This window comes from Gekko japonicus, unplaced genomic scaffold (assembly GCF_001447785.1).
Source record: "Gekko japonicus isolate JY-2015 unplaced genomic scaffold, Gekko_japonicus_V1.1 scaffold110, whole genome shotgun sequence".
Lineage (NCBI taxonomy): Eukaryota > Metazoa > Chordata > Lepidosauria > Squamata > Gekkonidae > Gekko > Gekko japonicus.
This window is the reverse complement of record NW_015173675.1, coordinates 938769-956482: the sequence shown is the minus strand read 5'-3', so window position 1 is coordinate 956482 and position 17714 is coordinate 938769. Positions and strand designations below refer to the sequence as shown.

Genomic DNA, 17714 nt, shown 5'->3' with positions numbered 1-17714 from the left:
TACAACGAGATCTAGAAAGAGGCTCTGGGGCAGTGCTCTGGCTTTGGGCAAACAGTGTCAATTTGCTGCGGTGACCTCAGCAGGGTATAATGACAGAGTCCACTGTTTTCTCCAGAGGAACTGATCTCTGCTACCTGAAGAGCAGTTGTAATTGTGAGTGATCTGTAGCCCTCACCTGGAGATTGGCAGCAATTGTTACCCAGGACAAAATGGCTGGTTTGGAGGGTGTAGTCTATGGCATTCTACCTGTCTGAGGTCCCACCCCTCCGCAAACCCCACCCTCTCCAGGCTCCACCCCTCAAATCCCCAGGAATTTGTCAGCATGTAGTTGGCAACCCCATCTCCTTCCCAGCTAACCATCAACCTACCATTATCTGCCCCTTTGACTTCAGCTGACTTCTGCCCCCCCTTCTGCAGAGCAGTTGTAATTCTGAGTGCTCTCCAGCCCTCACCTGGAGATTGGCAACAATGGTTCCCTATGAGGGACTGACTGGTTTGGAGGGTGGAGTCTATGGCATTGTACCTGTCTGAGGTCCCACCCTTCCTCAAACCTCACCCTCTTCAGGCTCCATCCCTCAAATCTCCAGGAATTTCCCATCTGGAGTTGGCAACCCTATCAGGACTGGCCCCAATGTGTTTTCTCCCAAAGGCCAAAGTAGGTGACAGGACCAAGCTTAGTTGCCTACCAACAGGCACTGAGGGGAATGTAGGGTTGCCAGCTCTAAGGAGGGAAATACCTGGAGGTTTGGGGGGTGGATTCTGTAGAGGGCAGCATTGGAGGGGGGGCAGAAGGACTCAGCAGGTATAATGTCATAGGGTCTACCCTCCAAAGCATCCATTTTCTCCAGGGGAACTGATCTCTGTCATCTGGAGATCAATTGTAACAGTGGGAGATCTCCAGGTCCCACCTGGAGATTGGCAACCCTAGGGGAAAGTCAGCTGCACAGCAGGGGGTTGAAGAGAATGGTTTGATGGCTGCTGGGCCAAGATTGGCAACAATAGTTCCCCAGGAGCCCCATCGTAAATGCACCAAACAATTCCTAAAGATTTTCCAAAACACTACTCTGTTTTGGGCTCCTGGGGAACTTTGAAGTAGCACCAAAGCTATAAGATCTCTCCAGCTGTCACCTGGAGACTGGCAACAGCTTGTCTGGAGTGTGGGCAGCATGGCATTGTATCTGTCTGAGGTCCCCCTCTTCCTCCTCCTCCTCAGATTCCACCCTCAGCAGGCTTCATCCCTAAAATATCCTGGAAGTTTCCAACCTGGAGTTGGCAACCCTATGTCCTGGAGTTCCAACCTGGAGTTGGCAACCATCAGCCAACCTTTATCTGCCTGTCTGTCTTAAGTTTTACACACACACACATCCAGCCTCTGCCTAGGGAAAGGGCAGTCTTTCCCTGCAGTGGGAACCAAAGCAGCTGACATCATTCTCATCTCCCCCGTATGATCCACACAACTACCCTATGAGGTATGTTATGGTTGAAAGTGTGTGAATGGTCCATAGTCCGTGGAATGGAGTGAAGTCCAATCAGCTTCCATATGCAAAAGACCTTGAAACGCTGGGCGGGACTGCACAAAGCAGCCAGTCAACCCAGCCAGTGTCTTCTGAGTGGCAGGTCTTCCGGCCAAACACTAAAGGCGGGCATTTTAGAACGTTGGTCCCCACTACTGCTTTATTATAAGGGAGAGATGTCACTCTGGAACTGAAGAGACTCAAGGTCAGACTCTTTCTGCAGTGAAGCTCCCCATCCTTGGCCCATTTATTCTCTGCCACTCTAACTTATTTTACAAGATTACTATGAAGAAAAAAACAAGAACTATGTATGCTGTAACCATGAGATCCTTGGTAGATGGCAAGATAAAAAAATTAAATGAATAAAAGAGCAAAAGAGTTCTCAAACTTAAAATTTCCTCTTCATTCATTTTGGTTTCTTATCACAGAATCATAGAGTTGGAAGGGGCCATACAGACCATCTAGTAGTCCAACCCCCTGCCCAATGCAGGATCAGCCTAAAGCATCTCTGACAAATATTCGTCCAGCCTCTTCTTGAAAGCTGTCAGTGAAGGGGAGCTAACCACCTCTCTAGGCAGCTGATTCCACCTTTGAACTACTCTGACCGTGAAAAAGTTCTTCCTAATATCCAGTCGATACCTTTCTGCATGTAATTTAAACCCGTTGTTTCGGGTCCTATCCTCTGCTGCCAACTGGAACAGCTCCTTGCCCTTCTCCAAATGACAGCCTTTCAAATATATAAAGAGAACAATCATGTCCCCCCTCAATCTCCTCTTCTCCAAACTAAACATTCCCAAGGCCCTTAGCCTTTCCTCGTAGGGTTCAGTCTCCAGACCCCTGATCATCCTCGTCGCTCTCTTCTGCATCCTCTCGATTTTGTCCACATCCTTTTGGAAGTGAGGCCTCTAAAACTGCACACAAGTCTCAAGATGTGGCCTGACCAAGGCAGTATACAGAGGGGCTATGACCTCCTGTGATTTCGATGTTATGGCCCTTTTAATACAACCCAAGACTGAATTTGCCTTTTTTAACACCGCATCACACTGACTGCTCATATTTAGTTTACAGTCCAATCTTACCCCAAGATCTCTTTCTCATACACTACTCCCCAGAAATGTATCCCCCATCCAGTATTTGTGCTTGACATTTTTGTGACCCAGATGTAATACTGTGCATATAACTCTGTTGAATTGCATCCTGTTTGCAACTGCTCACTTCTCCAGAGTATTCAGGTCTTGTTGAATTTTAACTCTATCTTCTTGGGTGTTTGCTAATTCTCCCAATTTGGTATCATCAGCAAATTTAATGAGTAGCCCTTCTACCCCTTCATCCAGATCATTGATAAAAATATTGAAAAGTACCGAGCTTATACACAATGAATACTTAGCATGACCAGAAGATGGAAATCCAGTGCCTTTTTAAAATACACATAAAAGTAGAGATGCATTATTTGTAATATCCAGTACTAATACACAAGCCATTCACATGTCACACATACAGACAGAGCGAACCAACACTTCAACAGTATTATGCACCTCCCTATCCTGATGTTTGTAACCCCATGTCCCCACTACTTGGTGTGCAGTAGTACAGGTTTTCCAGGTTTCTACAGCCACCCTTCCCAACCAAGAAGGATTGCCATTGCCACTGAATTTTGCAAACCCCCAAATCAATCGAAGGGCACTAAGTCAAAAAGATTCACTGAGACACAGGGAGGGGGCTAAATTTGTAATGTACATGTGTTTGCTTTGAATGCCTGAGAGTTCAGACAACATGTAGATCATAGCACTTATTCATGGAAACATGACATGTTTAAATGCACAATTTATGTACTACCCAATTTGTCTTTAACACTAGCAGTTCAGTCAACATGCATGGGCCAGTGTGTATAATAATTACATTTAAACATAAACAGTTTTTACATAAGGCTCTACCTCTGGCACATGGCATGGGTGTTTCATCCCTGAACAGCATGCTCTTACACAGAGCTCTCCATCTCAACTTCTATGCTCTGTGCTCAGGGAGTGCCTCAGTGTCTATTACATGTCAAAAGACATGTAAGACAAGTAAAAAAACCCTAATTTATTTATTTATTTGTAGTATTTTTATCCCGCCCTCCCCGCAAGCAAGCTCAGGGCAGCTTACATTACTTGTAACTATAATCAGAGTTACAGCCCATCTGCCACCAATCAAATAACAACCTCCCATTTCATCCCATCCTACTGAGGCAACATACTAGCAGGAACGTTACTGTCTTAGGCAAACAAGCTCAGATCAAGGCATAAAGTATGTCTGGATCTAGACAACATCCTGAAACAACCAAACTAAGATCAGAGGCATTTGTGCTATTAAAATCCGTCTTTAAATAAAGGAGACTTTCTCACATATATAACATTTCTCTGGCTTTATGAGCAGTGATTCCCTGCATTGCCTGAGTATTTCTGCAGCTGCACTTCCCTCTCACTACTACACTCTTACATTTGCGCTTCATTTGACGCGCGATTTGTTTTATATTTAAACCCGATTGTACAGCCCCTTTACCTGGTGCTAGAGAATTACACGTTTTAAAGAGGTAGATTCAGGAGGGTAGCCGTGTTGGTCCGAAGCACGTTTTAAAAATATATATTATTAGGATTTGTTCTGCCTGAGAGAAAGGTGAAATGGGGGGGGGGGGTCGTACGGGCAAATGCGGGCAGGACAAAGGAGGGGACAGAACGGAACAGTTACTCACACTGGCAACGGCCGGCACAATTGAACCCCGCCTCGCGGACTATCGCCAATGTAGAGACACGTCGTCGCTAGGTAATGACGTCACCACGCCCGTCTCCCTTCTCGCTCACAGACGCCACTCCATGTACTTCCGGCGCTCGATCATGGCTACGCTAACGGATACTTCATAGACCTTTATCTCTATGGTGAGCGGCACCGGCTCCTCCTTTCGGGGCGGCGGCCATTTTGGCCGGGTGGCAGCGGGAGCACGTTGTCTTCGTGTCCAGCTGTGAGCCCCGCGAGTCTCCCATTCGCCCTCCTCCCGGACGGGAGATTCCTCCCGTCTTAACCTTTCGTAGTAAGTAGAACCTGGCTGAGGGCGATACTGAGCCACCTGGGCTCCTTTCTCTCTGTTCTGGTGGGGTCGATTGGACCACAGTGGCAGGGAGTGGTTGGGCCGCAGTTGCCCCAGGGGGGAGGGTCGCGCGGTGCCTTTCTAGCGAGTATACGAGGCCCCTCGTCCCGCCCATGCATCTCGGTAGGATGCTTCCTGACAAACCTGGGATTGTTTGTGGGCGGCCTGGTCTTCTTCCCAGCCGCCAGAGCCTGATAGGCCTCTTGGCTGTCACCTTTTCTCCCGTTAATAATGGGCCTTTTCTTTTTCAAGCGAGGGACGTCAACCTAAAAGTGACCTATATGAGCAGAAAATGTAAAATGCAAAAGGGCATCATCGCTGTCTAGATTTTCGTGTTCAGAGATTCTAAAAGCGTTTACATGGGGTTGGTAACGATAAAAAATGTTGAAATTGTAGTCTTTTCCCTTCAAATAAACCCATAATAATACGACTACCTGTTGCTTCCTACAGTCTGTTTATCACAAACGTTTGCGTTGGTGTCTGACTGTGTACAAAGAGAGAATGTCACAGAAAACTGCATAAATTCCAGTCTGTTTTAGCCTGTTTTCTAACTATAATATTTCTATAATACGGCTGTCATCTATAGAGCGAAAGAGAAGCAATTTGTACTGGTAGATTAATACCAGTTTGAAGTATAAATTTTAGTGCAGTCTGTATTTTCCAGAAGAATACATGCAGCTTTATAAGCAAAGTCACAATAGCAAGTTCTGTAGCACTGGAAAGTAACAGAAGTGTATCACTTAACATTCTTGTGATACTAACATATAATGAAAAGGCGCATGATGTAATGTGAGGCTGCAGCTAAACTGGTATGAATCCTGTCAGTGACTAGGTGGAGTACCTTCTGGTGATTCTGTGGGTTACATGTAACCATCTTGGGTACATGGGGGGACCTGCATGACTATGGAAATGCTACCTGGGATTAAAAGGGATATCCATGTATGGGAAGAGAACTGCTTCCTGATTTTTGTGTCTACAGTATTCAGCGTTTTAAAAAAGGTACACTGATGATAAGCTGAGGCTGCGTGTTCCTCCTTCTAACAGGTGCTAATCTCTTGTCTGTTTCACGGGTCTTAGAAGGAATTTAAAGGGATGTGAGTGCAATTTGCATTTTTTTTTTGTATATGTATAGTCTTATTGTTCTGCTATCCAAAAATAACGAGATACTTAATACACTTGAAAGAATAATTTTTTCTATGATCCTGATACTACTTTTATAGACACAAGATAGGATTCTCCATTTTACAGAAATTTTATGTGTGTGCAGTATACGAAGGATGGCTATTGTAGTCTCCACTGACTCTGGAATCAGAAGTGTATTTTATTGCACAAACTGAGCTTCTCATGAATTGGTAGACTCCCTAAAAACTTGGTGCTGTCTTAGCAGTAAGAATGATCTGTTTATGGGGAACATGTACTGGAACATAGCATTATATAAAAATCTGTATGTTAGATATTGCATACAAGATTTTAAAAAGAGACTGCTTATGTGTTGTTGTGACAACTTTTTGATTAAAAAGTGAATGAGGTAGATTCTTTCATTCAAATATGTTTATGAATTTGTGACATAAAAGATGAAAAAGATTAGGATGTCTTCTTAATACATATTGTGATTTTGTGGACTCTAGCTGTATGAAGGGAGGTTTCACACAAGTAGAAGTGATGTGTATGCTATAGTACATCCTAAACATTTGTAGGAAATAACAAATTGGAAGAGCTTACCTCTGAGGCAGGTCTAATCTGGATATCTAATCACTTCTAAGAGCCAGCTCAGAAACATTAAAGTATTCCTACTGTATTACCATACTAAATGTACTGATTCCTGTCAAAGTGTGTTTTTTAATCTGGGCAACACAGTATCCCATAATGCTCCTATCTAGCATTAGCGCATGTAAATGTCTGCTTGGGTCCAAACTTTAGTGACCTAAGCACTTTTGATTAAAGCTTTCACTGGAAAATTGAGTATTAGTCTGTTCAATTCTTGTAATTCCCGTTTTTCAGGACAGTGCACTTGTGGATAATGATCAGGACAAAAGATGGAAGCTAGGAGTATGCTAGTATTATGTTCACCTTGTAATTTTGTAGCATTCATTTCAGAAACATGGTAAATAAAGCACAGCCCTCAAGGATAATGGGATAGTTTTTCAAAAGGAGAAAGTTGTTGTTGAAGGCATCCTAACCATTAACTTGTTGCTAGTCTTCATTGTTCCACTGTTATGTCACTTCAGTTCCTTCATGACCAGTGTTTTGATTTTTTTTCCCATTGGTTTATATCTTAAATTGAAGGTATTTTGTATTATGTTAACCACACAAACCATAAAACCAACTGAAGGAGGAGGAGATAATAGCTTAATAATAAAAACTCTTCATGGCTCTAGACCCACATAAGGCCATCTCTCCCCATAAATCATGTGTGTCTGTTATGGTCCTCTAGCTGCCACCTCTGGCTGTCCTCCCTCTTAAGACTGCCCACTTAGCATCTACTAGAGTCTGTTCATTTCACTAATGGTTTCTGTTTTGTGGAATGGGCTCCCTGAGGAAGTGAAGATAGTGCCATCCTTGGAAGTTTTTAGGAGGCATTGTGTTTTATTTGTTAGTACTTTTAATGGGATTTGGGTTGTAGGCATTTTCTTGGTGAGTTAGGTGGTCTTATGAATGGTTCTAGTTTAGAATTGTAAGCAGCCTTGAACCCCCAGGGAAAGGCACAGTATAAATGTTTTAATAAAGAAACATCCACCAGAAATGACAAGAATTTCAGTAGGATGTGTCGCCTACCATATATAAATGTGTTCTGCAATTTTTAAAGTTAAAAATATATTCAGAGGGTGAGGAGGGAAGGACTTGTCCACAAGGTGGGTTACTGTGGGATAATGCAAGTGCTGTTCCATATGTTTGTTCGAGACCTCTTACAGTATCAAAATAATATTAGTTTTATAGCAGAGAATGAATGTAAGATGTACATTAATTGCCTTGGGTGACAATACTGCAATATAGAATAGAATAAAGTGTATTGTATGTGGCCATTGGCCGTCACAGTCTCTATATTATAAAGCTAATTTTGGGTGACCACGCTCGATGCGCTCCCTCAGCCATAGGCTGAGGCAGCCGTCACTCACACCAGGGACGCTGGCCACTGGCTAAGTGTCAAGGTCGGAAGGGAGGGCCGGCTCACGGAAGAGATACTTGTGCACGAGGGAGTGAAACAGGGTTGTGTGCTAGCTCCCACCCTGTTTAATTTGTATTTGAACAACCTAATTGCCAATTTGGAAGGCAGTGAATTTATGCCACCAGCCATAGGGCAATACAAAGTTCCAATTCTTTTGTATGCGGACGATATGGTTCTTTCTGTAACCAAGATTGGTCTGAGGAGGTTACTTAATAAATTGGGCGAATATTGCAGGGCAGAAGCCCTGCAAATAAACTACGCCAAATCTAAAGTGCTAGTTTTCAGGAAAAGACCCAAGAAATCCGTTTGGAGTATTCTTGGTACACCAATTGAGCAATGTAGCACATACAGATATCTGGGTATAAACTTCTCAGAAACCCTCTCCTGGCATCCCCATATCACACAACTGAAGACCGTTGCCATGAACAATCTAGGGGCTTTGCTGAAGTTTTACTTTTCTAGGGGTGGAGGTATGATTGACCCAGTTGTTAAATTATACACGAGTAAGATAATTTCAGCAATGCTGTATGGGGTAGAGATTTGGGGTTGGGACGAATCGCTGCTGTCCCTGCTAGAAACAGTGCAAAATTATTTTATGAGGCGGATTTTGGTCTTACCATGAGGGCTGAACTGGGTATGGTATCCCTGAAAGCCAGGGCAAATGTAAGAATCCTCTCGTATTGGAGGAAATGTTTAGAACGACCTCAGGATATTCTAGGTGTTCAAAGTTTTGGTTTGCTGTTGAAATCCTCGAAAAGATCAGATGATTACTTGAACTCTATTTTAGTGAAATACTCAATCCCCGATGACCTATTGGTAAACGAAAACCAAAGGGCTACATTGAAGGAATGGGTATTTAATAAGGATGGGCTTTTGAATCGACATATGGTAGTAAGTTGCCGTACAGCCCCCTTGTATAAGATCTTCAAAAGAGACCATTGTAGGACTGTATATCTTGAGAAACTAACTACTTTGGAGCTGAGAAGGGCTTTTACTGCCCTAAGGTTCCATGCCATACCTTCAATGGTTTGTATTGGTCGCTTTCTGGGTGCCCCTGCCGCTTCTAGAATATGCCTATGTGGTATGGATGAAGTGGATGATGTCGAGCATTACATTCTGAGATGTTTATGGCACGAATCACTTAGGCAAAGGTTTATTTATCCTATTGTACCTCTGTATAATGGAACTGCTGAGCAGTATTTGACCGTGTTCTTGCTTTCTGATACTGATGCACATGTTACTAGCAGAATGGCTTTGTTTGCACTGGCGGCAAAAAAGATAAGACGGGGTCTAGGACTTACTGCAAGTTATTGATGTATATTTCTGTTGTGCTTTGATTTACTTTGTGCTGTTATGGCCAATGGCTAAGACAATAAACGAAACTTGGATCTTGGCCACTGGCTGCAGTCTCTGATGCCTGCCCACAGATGCAGCACTGGGGCGAACATGCCCCACAATTCAAAGACACTGGGGTGGAGTCTCGCTCTGCCACCCAAACAGCCGCCATGTCCATCCTCTCCCGAGCGCCCATAGCAAGCCGGGCTGCATGTGGCCCGATGATGGATGGGCTGCACGTGCCACAGGGGGACCGTGGCCTGAGCCTGCCGCTGCCCTCGCCTGAACGCGTATTGCCACCCGACCTCCGTGCGATCTGATGATGGGCAGCCCGGCCGCTTCAGCGGGGGGGCCCACCCCGATCTTGCCGCCACCCTCACCCGAGCCCAGCTACAGGCTCCCGGCTGCTCTCCTCCCGGACGATGGCCACGTGACCCACTCCAGTGCACGGGGGCCACCTCCGGCCGCACCCAATCCTGCTATCGCCGCCAACTACATGCAGCTGGTTGGCTTCTCACTGGGTGGGGGTGCCCCACCGGCCCTGAGGCTGCTGGAGGTCACCCAGCCACTCCCTTGCCCTGAGGCTGCTGGAGGTCACCCAGCCACTCCCTTGCCCCCCAACTCCGGGGGGAGAGATCAGGAGACTGGGGGCGCCTCCGTAGCGCTGTGCTAGGCTCATTGTTTTCCTCCACAATGAGCTTTGCTCCTAGTTTTATATAAAACTGGATCCCTAATATCTTAAAATACACATTTAGTTCTTAAATTCAGTGAGAATTAAATTCATTTGTACAATATCTAAAATACTTAAAATGACTCAAATTAAAATTGTTTACAGCATTTACAAATTCCAATTCCAGTTGTGACAATGTTAATACCTTGCATCTCAGTAAGCTGCGTTCCTAAGAACCACCTTTGCTCTAGCTTTCCTCGCTGCTAATGCAAAAAGTGCTACCTTATAAGATACCAAAGGATTCACATCTGACAACAGATGTTTCATACACTTTTTCCACTTTTCATACACTTTTTCCAGGTTTAACAAAGTGCCCCCTATTATTCCATGTTTTCAAACTTTCTGAATGTTATTAGCCTTCTTGCCCATAATTACAGATACTAGCTGAGTGATGTGTGTATATGAGAGAGAGAGAGGGAAAGTGTATGTCTAGGGTCCATACCTAACCAGGCACATTTTCCTCCTCACTAACCTGTTAGCCAAGGGACGGGAGTGTGGAAGAAAGGATGGGTGGAGGTGCAGAGAGGCTATATCTTACTGGGCAATCAGCATGTCATAAAGCCCTACATGGCTTGGGACTGGACACCGTCTTCTCCCATATGTTCCTGCCCAGAAATTAAGATCACAGGAAGAGGCCCTCCTAACTGTTCCGTCAATCAAAGACTGTTGTTTGGTGGGTTCAGTGGGAGCCCCACAATTATAGAACAACCTTCCCAAGGAGGCGCACCTGACTCCCTCATTTTCAGGTAGTGGAAGGCTGCGTTTGGACTGCATTTGACTAAATGTATTAGCAGTACTGAATTGGCTAGGATTGCATTTGGTTAAGTTTATTATCAGTCCTGAACTGTGATTTTAAGTCTTGGTTTTTATGTTTTTAATTTATTTTATTTTGTGTGGTTTATCTATGCTGTAAGCTGCCTTGAGCTCCATGAAGAAGAAAGGTGAAGAATAAAAAATTTAAATAAATAAAATACATTAAATAACTCCAAATATTATGGAATACTGAAAGAGAAACAATTTGATTCTAGTCTTGGAAGCATTATAACATTTATGGCATTGTTGATTAGTACTGTCTGGAGAATAAGCATGCACTGTGTTGAGCCGGCCCTTCAAAGTGTAACTAAAAACATAAAAGACTGAAGGCCATGGGTATAGAGATAGAAATTAAAAACTGTGATCTATCCCCTCCTCAAATGCACACAAACCTGGAGTGTAGTAATAATGTAGCAAAGTTGAGTGGGCTTATTCTTTGACTATACCACTTTATTAAAACATAGTATTTCTTTGCTCTCATTAATCTTGGTTGTTGTTTTTTCTTTGTTTCTCTCTAGAATTTGCATTTTTCTCCTCATTTTGGAATCTTTAGTCAATATACATACATAATTCCAAGTTCCTCATCATGGCTGATAAGCTGACAAGAATTGCTATTGTCAACCATGACAAGTGTAAGCCAAAGAAATGCCGCCAGGAATGCAAGAAAAGCTGTCCTGTGGTTCGAATGGGTAAGAAACTTAAAGAATATGTTGTTGAAGGCTTGACACAGAGTGTACTCTATCTTTCTGTGTTATACCTCTGAGGATGGCAGTCACAGGTGCTGGTAAAACGTTAGGTACTACAGTGCCTAGACCACGGCCATACTACAACTACTACAACTAAACTTTATTTATTAAATTTATATCCCGCCCTCCCCAAATGGGCTCAGGGCGGTTAACAAAGAGGCATATGCCATGATTCAACAGCTAAAAACAGAATAAAACAGTCAATCACAAACAAAGTGCCGGTGCTCTAAATAATAAGCTCTTATCAATCCAAGATGGGGTTCCATAGACCAGCATAACCCATCAGCATAAGTTCCGGATAGTACTGCCGTCCTTTCATAACCAGTTCTTCAGGTCATCTGATCGTCTTTCCAGGGCCAGCTCACATTCTGATAGAATCCACCGTCAAAGATGGCAACTCGGTGGTGGTACAGTAGCGGTATAAAACTTAAAGAAGTTTTATATAAACTCAGTTGTAAATATGTGAAATGAAAGTACAAAAAACATTTTGACTACATATTCTTAGACCTGGTTTGCATATGCAGGAGAATGCGGTGATAGAGGGGCTGCAAGTGGTGGGTCCCAGTTCTAAATGTTCCTTTGGATAAAAATACCTCTGTGTAAATAAAAACTAAAATATCTTAAAGGAAGCTTCTATCTCCTCTTTGCTTGCTCTGCCCACTTTCTATTTTCAGAGAGTTCTAACATGCCAAAATCTGATCCTCCACCTGCAGCCTGCCCATTCTGTCTACCACTTCAGCATTGCACTCTTTCCTCCCCACCCCCCTTTCCCACATGTGTAATTCAGGCATTCCACTGTGGAGTCATATTTTTTTTATTGACACCCTGCGTATCATTTGCCACTGTTGATTTTTAATTTCTGAATCAGCAGGGTACAATCAAAGCCATGTATAAGGGTTCAGGAGTTAAGTTTAGGGCTTTTGAACGACTTAATAACAAATGTGTCTTACATTAATATTCTTTTTCACCAGGGAAACTGTGCATAGAAGTAACATCACTGTGCAAAATTGCATGGATTTCTGAAACACTATGTATTGGTTGTGGTATTTGCATTAAGGTAAACATTATCTCTAATCACTTACATACTTTTAAAGTTATATATAACCTTGGGGCTGCTTGGACTTTACTCTTCATCTTCTTACCTCCTTCCTTCATGCCAGGTGAGATCCCTGGGCTGGTGTTTTCCTCCCCCCCCCCCGCATGTTCAAATAAGCATAGCCCAAGGCCTGTTTCTGATATTACCATGTGGGTCGTGGGGAGAGCCTTCAGAGCAGCCCTGTTGTTTTTATTTAGAGGTGAAAACATAACCTTAATACTCTTTGTTGTAAACAAATCCTGCTTTTCAAATAAATTCATTGCAACTTACCTTTTATATGAATTGTGTTTTTATTGTTTCATGATTAAGAAATTCCATCCTCTTCACTAACAGTTAGTGTTGTCTTAACTGTTTCATAGCTTAAACTTTAATGTCTCATAAAATCCTGACAAAACCAGTTGGACATAAATGTGTGTTTAAAAATGCAGTCCTTTGCAGAGTTACTCTAATCTGAGCCCACTGGAATAATTCTTCGTAGGATTTCACTGTAAATGTTCTTAGGACTGAGCTTTGAGAAGGGGTTGAAAAATGTTCTGAACATCTTATTCTGTTTGTAAATTAATTTGGAAATAATCTAAAAAGAGAAGGTAGGACACATCCAAATATTTAGAACTGATAGTAAATTAAAGAATTTTTTTCATAATAACTATAATAGGCTTCCGTGTCTTACAATGCAATTTAATAAACTCATTTTCTTTGTCTAACAGAAATGTCCTTTTGGAGCCTTGTCAATTGTTAACTTACCTAGCAATCTGGAGAGAGAAACAACGCACCGATATTGTGCCAATGCCTTCAAACTTCACAGGTATCTTCACAAATTATTCATATAAATCAAATTTAATATAATTGAAATGTTTGTGCCTCTAGTATGAGCTAAATATATTCACTTACGTGTTCATTGCTTGGTGTAGAACAGAGTCCCCAACCTTTTTGAGCCTGCAAGCACCTCTAGAATTTTGTAGCAGCTGTGAAAAGGCCTTTCATTTGAATGAGAGCAGCCAATAATAGCACTGTTTTACATAAGAACATAAGAGATGCCAATGTTGGATCAGGCCAAAGGCCCATCCAGTCTAACACTCTGTCACACAGTGGCCAAAAATACCAGGTGCCATCAGGAGGTCCACCAGTGGGGCCAGGACATTAGAAGCCCCCAAGCACCAAGAAGGCAGAGCATCACTTGCCCCAGAGTCCTTATCTATACGTGGCTAATAGCCACTGATGGACCTCTGCTCCATATGATTATCTAAATGGCCCTGCCTACTTTCTGAAAAGCTTGGCAGGTGCCATGACACCGAAGAGCATCCATTGCATTGGGGAGCCCTGGAGCAGAAGTTTCAAAAGAAGGTTTAGCTTAACTGTGAAATTCCTTGACTGAAGATGGTGCTTTGCAAAAAAAGCTAAAGCTTTGGACTGGTTCATATATGGGAGTTCATCACTGAATGCCCTCTCTTGATTGTTCTTGGACTTTCTAAAGCCCCTGACTGCATGGAGGAGATAGATTAAAGTAACAGTCTCAGTGGCTTTGCAGTATCTTGCTGAGAACCAAGCAGTGTTCTGTGGACACACATGTGTGCTCTTTTCACATAGTGCTCTCTCCATGTGTGAGCTTGAAGATGATAGCCTAGAAGGAGTTTGATTAGGTTATTGATTTTCAAGCTGTTGGTCAACAGAATGGTGTTTGTCCATAGAAAGGTTCCTGCTAGGCCACTGCAAGGAAGCTGGGTCAGCTTCTTCTTTTTGGTAGATAGGGAAGTTGATTTCCTTTCAACTTACAACTGAAGGATAAAATTGACTCTCTGTACTAGCATGAATGTCCCCATCGCTCAGCAGGTACAGTCAGAGTCTGGGTAGCAATAAAATGTTCTGTGGGGTTAGCTTCAGCGAAAGAGAAGCCATTCCTGCCATGCAAGAAGTATGGTGCCCATGCATGTTCTTGAGAGCATGTGGCAAAGGGACACTGAGTCTCTTGCTTTACATTCCAGTTTCATTGGTAAATATGTTATTTTAACGTTGAAAAATGAGATGAGAGAGACTTATTGAATAAGAGTGAATATATTATGTCTCGCTTTTTGTGTTGTGTCCGTTTTCTGTTCCATTTACTGTTGTATAGGTTGCCTATTCCACGTCCAGGAGAAGTGCTGGGATTAGTTGGAACTAATGGTATTGGAAAGTCTACTGCCTTGAAGATCTTAGCAGGAAAACAGAAGCCAAACCTTGGGAAATATGATGTAGGTATTGCAAATAAGTTGTGACATAAAGTACAATGACCTGGGTGTCTTATATTTTGCATTTTTGAGTTCTTATGCAAATCAAAGCTAGTATAGCTTTCTAGGCTAGTAGAAATTCTTGACTTCCAATAAGTGGATTCTTTATAATTACTGGAAAATAGCCACAGCAATGTGCAAGAAAATTTAGCTTTCAGCAAAAGTGCGTAAGTGTCAGTACATTTTTTTATTACTACCACTATCCAAAAGCCATCTCCCCCCCCCCGCCCCCGCCACACACACATAAATGGCTTTTTTGATGTTAGGATGTTAACTAGCTTATGAGGCTGGGCAGGTGGAAGAGGGAGAGTGTTATGGGAAAAGGACATCATAGAGCACATAGGGTATGTTTTCCCCCTCAGTCACTCTGCTGAGAATTAGACCTTCCATTTCCTGGTACCATTTCTCCTCTTACCACTGTGCATTAGATTGAATTCACATCTTGTCTTTTGTGAATTTGTAGTATTCATGATATAGCATTCATGTATCCAACCAGTTTTTTAATTTAACATTTTAAATATATTATAATTCAACAAAATCATCTTCAATAGCCAGCTTTTCTTCTAGTGGAACAGGGGAAAGACCACCAAAAAGGCTATGTTGGAGATCATGGGGCCTGCCTGAATGAAAACCATGCAGGACAGGAGACGTAATAACGAGACTGGATGAGGAAGGGGGAAAGTTGGCTCAATCTGGCTGTAGCTATAGACTATTTTACTTTGAAATGTGTAGCATGCTTGGAAAAAATACTAAATTCTTGCATTAGTGCTGACATTTCAATCATTTTATAAAAAGTTAGGTATCTGTGAAATAATATATCAGCGAACATTGGTACTACTGTATTCTTTAGTCTGATTTAGTGTCCATGTTTAAGTTTTTCTAGTAGAATTAAGTTTTTAATGGGAAGATGCAGTGACCATTCCTAACTGTACCCTATACAGCGTAGATGTACTAAATTAGTTTCCTGAAGGATATTCCTTCTGTAGTTTTCTTTAAGTATGCCTTCTGAAAAGATTAGTTAATGAGTCTTTGATTTGAGAATTACGGTGGAAGAACTTAGGGGGGAAGATATAGCAGCAGCAACCAAATAAATCTGGACCCAAGAACTCTAGCCACTCACAGCACCTTCATCAGCCCTTGCAAAAAGCCATTTGATCAGTATATCGTTGCACTGAGGCATGTATTTATGTCTCTCAATCCTTGTTTTAAATTCTTCTGTATAGGACCCGCCTGACTGGCAGGAAATCTTGACTTACTTTCGAGGATCTGAACTTCAGAACTACTTCACCAAGATCCTGGAAGATGACCTCAAGGCCATCATTAAACCTCAGTATGTGGACCAGATTCCTAAAGCTGCTAAAGTGAGTAATGCTAAAGGCGGGGGGGATGACAAGTTTTCAATAATACACAAGCAATTCACATTCTTAAAATTGTTAGGATTAGGCTAATGTTTTAGTGGTATATCTGAAATCATGGCTGAAAAGGCCTGTTACCTTATTGTGACAGGGAACAGTGGGCTCTATATTGGACCGGAAGGATGAGACTGGAACACAGATTACTGTTTGTCAGCAGCTTGGTAAGTGATGTTTTTGTGCAAGATATTCGGAAATACACCTCAGTAACTTTACTGAGCTTTTAAAACGTGATACATTTATCACAAGCTGTGTAATAAAAAATTACTTTGGCTGTTAGCCACTCATAAAAAAGTACTGGGTTTGGTTTTTAGACCTTAACTGGTACCTCTCAGTATTCATTTACAGCCGCATTAATTTTGAGATGTGAGACCTATATATTTCTAGTAGCAACAGAGCCCAAGATTTCACACTAATAGTAACAGACAATTAACAAAAAATAACAGCTTGTCTTCCATTTGGCTCTTATTCCAAGGTATGCTATGCTTCTTAATCTAAATGCCGAGGAGGAGCTTCAGCATTCACTTCCTTGCTGGTGGAAATATGTGTTCAATACAGCTGAAATTACCCCATTGCACACTCTTGTACAAGTGAAACTCAAATACATAAAGGGCACCTGCATTGGGTTATTTACTGTTCATATAATGTGTGGCACATGAGTTATTTTTATGTGCCAAATGTTAAAAATCTTTGCAGATCTGACACACCTTAGAGAACGAAACGTTGAAGATCTGTCAGGAGGAGAACTTCAAAGATTTGCCTGTGCTGTGGTTTGCATTCAAAAAGCTGATATGTATGTACGAAATTGGTCATTTCAGTAAATTCTCTGCTATTAGAAATTTTTCCCCGTGGTTAGAATGGATAGCCTTTTTACCTGTGGCTGTGGAACTGATAGTTTGGGTGTGGGGGTAGAGTCGGCTTTAATTGGCAAGGATATTTTTGATGGCTTGTAATAAACCTCTTGGGGGGTTTACTCATTCTGCCATGCAGGCCGGGCAGTTTTGCAGTATAAGGTGTAATTAGTCTGAATATTGTTTCTATAATATTGAGTCACAGTCCTTACCTTTTGAGGAACATGATGTTCCAGCTTTGCTTTGGAGTATTGTGTTGCCCTTAGAATAAAGAAACAGTGACTGGAGGTTTCAGTGTTGGCAAATGTCCATCTTTAAATCTGAAAAAATTGGCAATACTTCGCATGTCATAAAACTTTTTATATTTTATTAAAAACTGAAGTTTTGATGTGAGAATATTGAAAATAGTGCTGTTCAGTGTGTCTTACATAGCTTGCATGAGGGATGCTCAAGGGGATTGCTCAGTTATGCAGACAGTATTTGTCAGTCAACCTGCCCTCTTCATGCATGCTCAGACTTGTTAACAAAGATGCTGTCACAAAGTAGCAAAAGCTTTATATTTGCAGAGTGTAAGTGCTTAGGTAAGGAAGATGGACTCATAAAGCAAAACAGTTTCTGGGACGCTCACAAAATAGCAATATAGCAAAACTTGTACAAAATTGG

General features: G+C 42.2%; 2 protein-coding genes across 3 annotated transcripts in view; one reads left to right on the top strand and one right to left on the bottom strand.

Annotated features, from left to right (window-relative positions):
- ANAPC10 (anaphase promoting complex subunit 10) overlaps window positions 1–4309 on the bottom strand; it is a 49920-nt gene extending 45611 nt beyond the window's left edge. The window contains exon 1 of one of the 2 annotated variants that reach the window (XM_015422928.1): window positions 4246–4309. The gene's annotated coding sequence lies outside the window, so the exon portion shown is untranslated. The other variant, XM_015422929.1, reaches the window with a different exon arrangement.
- Window positions 4310–4440: 131 nt separating this feature from the next.
- The window catches only part of ABCE1 (ATP binding cassette subfamily E member 1), a 25811-nt gene continuing 12537 nt past the window's right edge, over window positions 4441–17714 (top strand). The window contains exons 1-8 of the mRNA XM_015422917.1: window positions 4441–4581; window positions 11201–11371; window positions 12400–12485; window positions 13232–13329; window positions 14635–14752; window positions 16012–16149; window positions 16295–16364; window positions 16897–16993. Of these exons, the coding sequence (XP_015278403.1) occupies window positions 11269–11371; window positions 12400–12485; window positions 13232–13329; window positions 14635–14752; window positions 16012–16149; window positions 16295–16364; window positions 16897–16993 (710 nt within the window). The 5' untranslated portion in view covers window positions 4441–4581; window positions 11201–11268. The remainder of the gene's footprint in view (window positions 4582–11200; window positions 11372–12399; window positions 12486–13231; window positions 13330–14634; window positions 14753–16011; window positions 16150–16294; window positions 16365–16896; window positions 16994–17714) is intronic.